The following is an 8407-nucleotide window of genomic DNA, read 5'->3' as shown; positions in this document are numbered from 1 at the left end:
AAACCAGCACTGGGCCCCGGGGCACACAGAGGGATCGGGGGCACCTCAGAACGTGAACGGAGGGGTCCTGAGGGCGTCGGAGGGCAAACGCAGGGCTGTGGGGCAAAGCAAAGTACGAGTGCAGGGTCTCAGTGCACACCGAAGGGGCAGCAGGACATGTCACAGGGCTCAGCGCGGCTGACGGGACGGTGCCTGCAGGCTCCCCCTGTCCCCAGGGAAAGTGTCTCCCAGCCCCAGGCGCACAGGCCCCCGCCACCGACACATGAGAGACGTTGCAGAGTGCTGAAAGCAAATCTGGGAGCAGTCTGGGGCCCTCACACTGCCCTGCGGAGCCCTGGCTGCCCCCAGGATAATGGGAAACTCCACCAAGAGCCCCAAGGGTCGAGGCAATGCAAGGGAAGTTACCCCGAGCCCTGTGAACAGCACTGGGGTCCCTGGGAACCGCAGGGACCCCCAAGAACAAAGGATGTGGGGACCAGCTCCCAATCCCAGACACAATGTGTAACCTCCTCCCCTGGGCATCATCTTCAGGCAAAGCGACGGCAGGAACCACAGACACGAGTGCAAAGAGTAAAGCAACTGTTTATTGTTTTACTGCGCAGAAGCAACACCTGGGAGGGAGTTTGCCATGGAGCTCAGTGCCAGCATGCTTCCCCTTACCCTGTGACACCTGAAGAGTCATCTCCGCACCAGCGTTCGTCGGTCCTTTGGGGAAGGGTCAGCTCCTGCTGCTGCCCTTGACGCGGCAGGCGTCTGAGTAGCTGACAGCCTATCCCCTCTACTTTTTCCTTCAGGGATAGGATTCAGCTCTGACAGGTGAGAAGATCTTTGATCTCTGATCCTGCCTGTCTGCACTACTGCCCTACCCCAGACTAGAGCCCTGCAAGACACTTTCACAGCTCTCACCTCACCTGTCACATCACCACTCTCAGTGCGATGGGCCTGCGCCTTATCAAATCCAGACCTCAGGTCAGTGCACAAAGCTGAACGCTGGGAACAGGGGAAGGTTAGGAACCCCAGAGAAGGGTTTGCACCCTGCTGCTTAGGCTTCGGGGCTTACAGTTTATTATCTAAGGATTCAGCCCTTGTCATTTATCAGTAAGGCGTAAGCCCTGAACCCTATGTGACAAATTGCAAATCTTGGAACCCAAGTGGTTGCTTTAAAATTTACGGATGAGGTTGGATTTTAAATCCTGCGCCCTGATCGCTAAGTCAGCAAACTGTAAACCCTGACTGATAAAGACAGCCCCACAAAATAAAGTAATAAACCATAGCCCCTGAGTGACAGACCCTCAACAACAAACTAAACAATAAACCTCAAGTGAAAAACTCCAAACCCTCAGCTTTAAGCAAGACACACCAAAGTACACATGAGCTTGCAAGTTTTGCCCACAGCTTAAGAAGTTTCCCCTTCATTTAGAAGTACAGCAGAACAGGAAGATATGCATCAGAATCACGTTACAGTTGCTGTTTATAAGCTTGGTCTTAGCCACCATTCAAATGTGAGCACATGCAAGAATCGCTCCACAGGACTGCAGTAAGCTGCACTTCCACTGAACCTACCTGAAACATTGCAAGCGCTTATTCAACTCCATTACAGACAATTAATATTTTTGGTCCCCTCAGCTCCATGGGCAAACATCCACAGCCAGTGACTCCAGCAACCACCTAGGGGACAACCACCTTCCACCTCCCAGCCCTGCACACACACAGTGCAGCCCCAAGACTTAGCTGCGTCCACGCTGCAAGTCAGAGCTCGACCTTCATGGCCAACCACAGATCTCCGCAGAGCTCCCAGCTGTGACACCGCTCCTTCGACTGCCAGACTATGCTTCAGCACCTGCAAAGAAGCCAGAACAGTTACTGAGAGGCCAGGCAACTGCGCAGCCCTCCTAGAACTACTCCCTTGTCCAAGGCCCGTAACTGTTCCCACAATTATGACTGACCCTCTACACTGCTCCAGTCACTCTCTCAGGCTCCGTTTTATCGCAAGGATGTCACGGCAGCCCTCACATACAGTCAGGCTCGCTCAGGCACTCGGCCACCTCCAGCCTTCGGTAGATGGTCCTCCTCAGGGAAACTGTGCCGCTGACGGACACTCTCAGAAAGCACTGTCCAGCCAAGGCAGGATAAAAACTAAGGCCTCCAAAAACTCCAAACTCTGGAGACTGAGCTGATGGGAAACTGACTCTGGCCTGGACAATGACAGAAGAAGGATTTTGCTTCACTCGTTCAGGCTGCCTAGCATGTGGCCCAAGTTAGACAGACCGTGCTGGAAATCCCTGTGACGTGACAGCGTGTTGGAAAGCAGAGCTGAGCACAGGCTCCTGGAAGAGGAGCAGAGTAAGGCTGATGTAGGGAAGACAACAGTTTGCATAAAGTCAGAAAACAGGGCTCAATGCCAGCGACACAATCACGACTCCAACTGCACCGCGCAGCAGCCCTGTCTGCGCACAGGCAGACAAGACACAGTAACTGCAGACTGCGCTGACGTGTAAGACGGACAACAGCAGCTCCAGACTGCCCTAGCACACCCTGCCCTACCTGCACCTGTCCTAACACCCGAATACTCAGAGCCTCTGCTAATCTCTACCACATGCTAATGTCTACCACATCCCCCCACAGCATCTTTGGCCCATTAGTGCTCCCCCACTGCACATCCGCAGCCCCATGCCTCTGCACAGAGTCACTGCAGGGGTATCTGACATGACCTGAACCAGGCAGATTGATGGGACCCTCTGGTTGCTACTGATCGTCTCTGCCGAGCACCAATTGCCTCTTGACACCTTCCACACCAGACAAAACACAAAGGAATGATGAACCTTCAGCTGGACAGAGGGACAGGGAGCAGAACAGAAGGAAAGAGGGATAGAGAGCTTGGCTGACAGATGGAAAAAGAAAGAGAAGGATAGAGACCTAGCCCCAGGGTCAGGGCCCTGGACAAAGGAAGAGAAAAAGAGGACAGAGGGCCAGACAGGTGGAGGGCTGAAGAGAGGACCAGGGAGCAGAAGAGAGAAAAAGAGGGATGTAGAAGTGGACAGAAGAATAAAGAGAGGAAAGGAGGGAAGGGGAAGCAGACAGAGGGACGGGAAGCAAAAGAGAAGGGTGGAGAACCAGACAGAGGAACGGGGACTGGAAGAGAGGGAAAGGGAGCCAGTCAGAGCAATGGGAAGAGAGTGAGAAGGACGAAGAGCCAACCAGAAAGGTGGAGAGAAAAAAAAGAGGGAGGGGAAGTCAGACAGAGAGATGAGATAGAGCAGGGGAAAAGAGGGATAGGGAGACAAATAGATGGATGGGGAGCTGAACAGAGGGACAGAAATAGAAAGAGAAGGCTGGAGAGGGGGAGAGAAGGCTGGAAAGGTACAAAGAGACAGACAAGAGCAGCAGAGGGATGGGGAGCTGGACAGAGGAACAGCGGGCAGGTAGTGGGACAGAGAGGGGAAAAGGATGATGGAGAGCTGGATAGAGCGATAGGGAGCCAGTCGGAGGGAGGAAGATATTGACAGAGGGATGCAAAGAGTACCAGAGGGATGGGGAACTGGGCAGGGCACTGAGTAGCTAAACAAAGGGACGGGGTATCGGACAGAGCTACGGGGAAAGAAAGAAAAAGATGGAGCGCTGGACAGAGGGACAGCGAATGGAACCAGATGGATCCAGACAGCCCGGAACAGCCCTCAACACGCTCCAGTTCCACTCACCTGCTGAGCTGCAGAGCTCTCTGTGTACCGCTGGGCCCAAAGTCCACTTGGGCACTGCTGTGTGGAGGACCCGCAGCCACACCGAAAGGCACGTGGAGGCCACTTGTGGGCCTGCTTGCCTGTATCCCTATACCTCCAGAGTGTCTGTGTCTGCAAGAGCGAGGGTGCACCCACGGGCCCACTATTCCCCTCTCTCCTTGGCTGGTCCATGAATTGTGGCTTATTACTCACAAGTCCAGTGAGGATGCAGCCAACCTTCCTACAGCCGAAGTTCTTCAGCAGGACCACGCAGAGAATCTTTCCACTGGCATTTGGATTCTCCTGGCCGCTCTTGACACGCTGTAACTTACAAAGGTCTGAGCGCGGTAGCCTGTAGTTCTTCATGGCAGCATGTAGTCGATCCCCGATGTTCTGAATACCTAAGATTAACACAATTTATAAACACAAAAATACTGCCGCTATAGGGTGTACAGTCAAGCTACAATTTCTGCCACCAAAGAAAACCCCTCCGTGTCTGCCAGAATGAGCCATATGCATCAGCGCCTATAGCTCAAGGCTAGCAACCCCTCCCAGGTGACGTTCTTCTGGCAGGCTGCGTGTCTGAACTCCTCCGTCTTGCCTAAGAGTCTCCGCTGGGACGTTATAACTTTGTCAGCCAGCGCTTGTTGATGGAGGCACGGTAAAATCCATCATCCTCCGAAAGTATAAAGCAAAGCAAAAAAAAAAAAAAAATCAGAGCTCTGCAGAAAATCATAAGACAAACCCGTTTATATGCACAAAAGCAGATCTAATATACACACAAGCAAAGCAAACGAGCACAGGCAAGCCACAAATACCGCTTCCCCCAACTCCCCTTTTGGAAGCCATGAAGACACTTGGGTTGCTGTGAAAGGGAAGTTAGACTAAGTAGCTCCTAGAGCTTAATCTTTCAGAAGCCTTCTGTGTCCACATTTTTGGCACAACCACGCTCTACCCCTCATTCAATTCAGATGCACAGAAGATGATCCGCTTCTTGGTACACTTGCACTGTAACTCCCCCCTTGTTAAGATCAGTGCCCACTGTCCCACTTAGACAGAGGATACTCTGCTGCCTATTTATTTCCCTGACATGAGCTAGTTTAGAGGGAATTGAGCAGATTGGGCTGCATCTGGGCTGATAAAAGGTAAAAGTCTCAAAGACAGTTACAGCCCAGATTGCTTCTAAACAGTCTTTCTCACAGCCAGAGAGTTTCTGTTCGGGCCTCAAAGGGGATGTAAGGATGATGCCACTGGCACCCACTTTCCCTCTACTGCTCTTTTGCAGCAGCGCTGCTCCCATGGAATCAGTAGATGTGGGAATCCTTACTGAAAAAGGCTTGCCTTGTCCTGGGAATTTGAGGGCAGGAGATTTTACAGCCGCTTCTTTCAGTTGAGTGAAAGCAGCATCATGTTCCTTGTTCCAGCTCCATTCCTGACTCCTTTCCCGTAATTCCCACCGTGGTCTGCCGATACCACGCAAGTTATATTAACACTGCCGGAGGAAATTAAATCCTCCTAAAATTGCCCTAAAGTTGGAACTGACAAGAAAGAGTCTTAATTTCATAAGGCTTTAACCTTTTTTCTAGCTACTATATTCCTGTTTCCCCAAATACCATTGCCATATCAGGAACCTGGGGTTGCACCAATTGAGCCTTCCTGAAATTCACCTCTTAATTTTACAATTCAGATACTTCTCTCTCACTCTCACTTCCTCTTCGGGAACTCTGGTCACTTGACTATCATTCCCCTATGATAATAAGTTGCTGTCTTGTAGCTCTTAAAATATGATGCTTCATAGATACATAAAGTCACATGCAAAGAAATATGTATGCAGCATACTTTTTGTAACACGTGCAGACCTTCTGTTATATGTTGGTGATCTGTTATCCTGATCACTATTCCTAGGGATCCTTCCTCAACAGGAGGAATGGGGTTTCCCTTTTGGGGAGATGGAGACAGCAGTTATAACAGCCCTCGGCATCATACGTTACAGGTAAACAGTTTGGTAACAAAACATACAGCAACTAGGGCTAGGTTATTAGACAGGCAGGCACATCACCTAATACACACCTATGCCATCTTCCATGAAACCTTAGTCTGGTTCAGTGTTATTGTACCATTCAATATCCTTTCTCAAACCCTTGTATACACATGCTTAACCAACAATTCTCTCAGTCTTTAACTACATGGAAGAATGACAGCACTTAATTTGCCTGCCTCTGTTTCAAACCTGTTACCTTTTTGATACATCTCCTAGATTATTCCTCCTATACGTGGATGCTTGCCTTAGAGGCAATGACCAAAGGTGAACAACTGGATCACTAGGTCTAGCTGCTTCTCTTCAAAACGTTCTCCTTCAGTGGACTACCCTGCCAAACAAACCCAAAAGACTGATGAGGCCACAAGGGTATAGATTTTTTGCACCACTTCTCCAGGGCTTTCAGGGTGATTGACATAACCCCTGCTCTTCACATTACTCAAAGCTACATTCATCTACTGCCTAGGACTAACCTGTTTCTATTTTAAGAGGGGGTTGTTGTTTGTTTCAACTTTACGTATAGTCCATAATCTGCTATGCATCATCTCTAGCCCCTTCTGCTTTTACAGAACTTTTGGTAATTACAGGTGGTAATTAATAGCACCCATTGTCCCATGGATTGGAGTAACACATCTCTCCTTCTCTGAGGACGTGCCTAAGACCCACACTTTTTTCTACAGTATGGTTGGGGGCTTCCCATAGCCCTTCAGCGTTCCCTTAGGCTTTTCCTGAGCCTTTTATTTGTTTAGGTTATTCCTTAGCCTGCAATTGTATGTTAATGTTCTCCTTAAGCATTGCACAGAGCACAATTATCCTAGACCAGCCGCATTTAGAAAGTCCTCTTGCAGGCACAGAGGGTCCCGAGAGGTGGCTCAGAAAAAGAGAGAGAAAAATCGGTTTGTCATCTGTGCACCCACCTGCCAACATTCTTCACCAAGAAGTGCTGCAAATTCTCTTTTCTCCAAAGCAGGACTGAGTCAAGGGGGACACAGATCACACCCTCTAATTAGGACACCTCGCTGCTGTGGGGACAGGGTCTAGGAGTGGTTTTAGGACTGTATGGGGCTTGGAGGGGGAAAGTCTGGAGTCAGTGACAATGTTGTGGCAGGGTTTGGAGGCATTTTGGGGTCTGTAGGGGTGTTAGGACAGGATCTGTGGGTGGTTTCTTGGCTTTTGGGGGAGCTGGAAGCAGGAAGGGTGGGAATCTGCAGGGCCCTCAACGGCAGGGGTGCCACCCCAGATGCGTACTGAGTGCACAGCAGTGCTGCATGTGGCTGTCAGCTTTGCAGGAGAAGCCACTGGAAGAGGAGGAAGGATCTACGAGCTTGTACAGAATGCCAGAAGAGGCAGCAGGGAACTCACCAAGAGCCCAGAAGAGCTGTGAAGGACCCCACCTTCCAGACAAGAGGCATCAGGCTGCTGTGCCACTGCTGGAGACACCCACACTCCTGTGCAGCATACGCGTGCCTGGGGAGATGTAAGAGGCAACGGAGGACCCATCGACACACACTGGACTGGGGAACCCCACAGCTGTGGGGCAGCTGTGCAGGAGGGCGCGGGGCTCAGCGAGGCTCAGCAGGGGTTACAGTCAGTTGGTACCCGGGTTGGCTGGGGCCCACAGTCTGTGCCTGCGACTGGGGGAGGCCTCAGGGCGCCTGGGCGTATTTTTCCCCTGTCCACCTTCTCGTTTCCCTAGCTACAACTCTCAAGTAAACGTTCTCGGCGCTGCGCTAACTGCACCTGGCTCAAAGTGACCTTAAGTCGGTTTGGTCCGGTAGCTTTAAGCTTCCTTGCGACTTACCAGCACCCTCGGGCAGGCCTGCCGCGACGGGAGCCGTCCGCCCAGCGCCGCTCCGGGGCCCGCCAGCCTCGCCGCTCCTCCCGGCCGCCTCCGCAGGGGCGAGCGCCCGCCCCGGCCGCGCCAGGGAGGAACCGGGGCCCTGAGGGCGACACACGGCAAACGGACGGTCAAACCCGCGCTCCCGGCAGACCCTGGGCCGCGTTGCCGGCGCGGCGCGGCGCCAGGCACGAGCCCCCTCCCCAAATCTCGCCCCGCACCTCCGCCTCCACGCAGCGACGGCCCCCGCGGGCAGAAACCGCCCGACGCCCGCGGCCGCCCGAGGGGACGCGCTCACCTCACCGGGGCCCCCAGATCTCCGACTCCGGGCGGCCTCGGCCCGCACCCGCCGCCGCCCCAGCGAAAACTCCGTCCCCGCGCGCCGCCATGCTGCTGCCCGCCGCCGCGCATGCGCCGCCCTCCGCGCATGCGCCGATCGCGAACGGGGCGCGGGAGCGCGGGGGGCCCGACTCTCGAGCACCGCGCATGCGCCCCGCTTCGCCTGCAGTACCCACTTTTCGCCAGCCGAGGGCACGAACGAGCGCCGACGAGCAAGTGCACCTGCGCCCCGCTTCGCCACGCCGAAACCACTGCGCCTGCGCCCCGCTTCGCCTGCAGTACCGATTTCTGGCCAGCCGAGGGCACCAACGAGCCACGCCGAAACCACTGCGCCTGCGCCCCGCTTCGCCTGCAGTACCGATTTCTGGCCAGCCGAGGGCACCAACGAGCCACGCCGAAACCACTGCGCCTGCGCCCCGCTTCGCCTGCAGTACCGATTTTTGGCCAGCCGAGGGCACCCACGAGCCACGCCGAAAC

At 53.5% G+C, this 8407-nt stretch overlaps 1 protein-coding gene across 1 annotated transcript; it reads right to left on the bottom strand.

Moving 5' to 3' along the window:
- Positions 1–566: 566 nt before the first annotated feature.
- Positions 567–8002, bottom strand: LOC138064617 (uncharacterized). The gene is made up of 4 exons (XM_068928038.1): positions 7890–8002; positions 7556–7694; positions 3699–4117; positions 567–1840 (listed from the first exon to the last, which is right to left on the bottom strand). The coding sequence occupies exons 3-4, from the start codon at positions 4080–4082 to the stop codon at positions 1595–1597; spliced, it is 630 nt and encodes a 209-aa protein (XP_068784139.1). The 5' UTR covers positions 4083–4117; positions 7556–7694; positions 7890–8002; the 3' UTR covers positions 567–1594.
- Between the last annotated feature and the right edge of the window lie 405 nt (positions 8003–8407).

The sequence above is a fragment of the Struthio camelus genome, chromosome Z, assembly GCF_040807025.1.
Source record: "Struthio camelus isolate bStrCam1 chromosome Z, bStrCam1.hap1, whole genome shotgun sequence".
NCBI lineage: Eukaryota > Metazoa > Chordata > Aves > Struthioniformes > Struthionidae > Struthio > Struthio camelus.
The sequence above is the reverse complement of the archived record's forward strand: the minus strand, read 5'-3'. Positions and strand labels throughout refer to the sequence as shown.

Coding starts and splice junctions, on each gene's coding strand:
- LOC138064617 (XM_068928038.1), bottom strand. CDS start 4,082: ATGAAGAACTACAGGCTACCGCGCTCAGACCTTTGTAAGTTACAGCGT. Junction 1,841..3,698: donor AGAGCTCTGCAGCTCAGCAG/GTGAGTGGAACT, acceptor GCTTCTTTGCAG/GTGCTGAAGCATAGTCTGGC.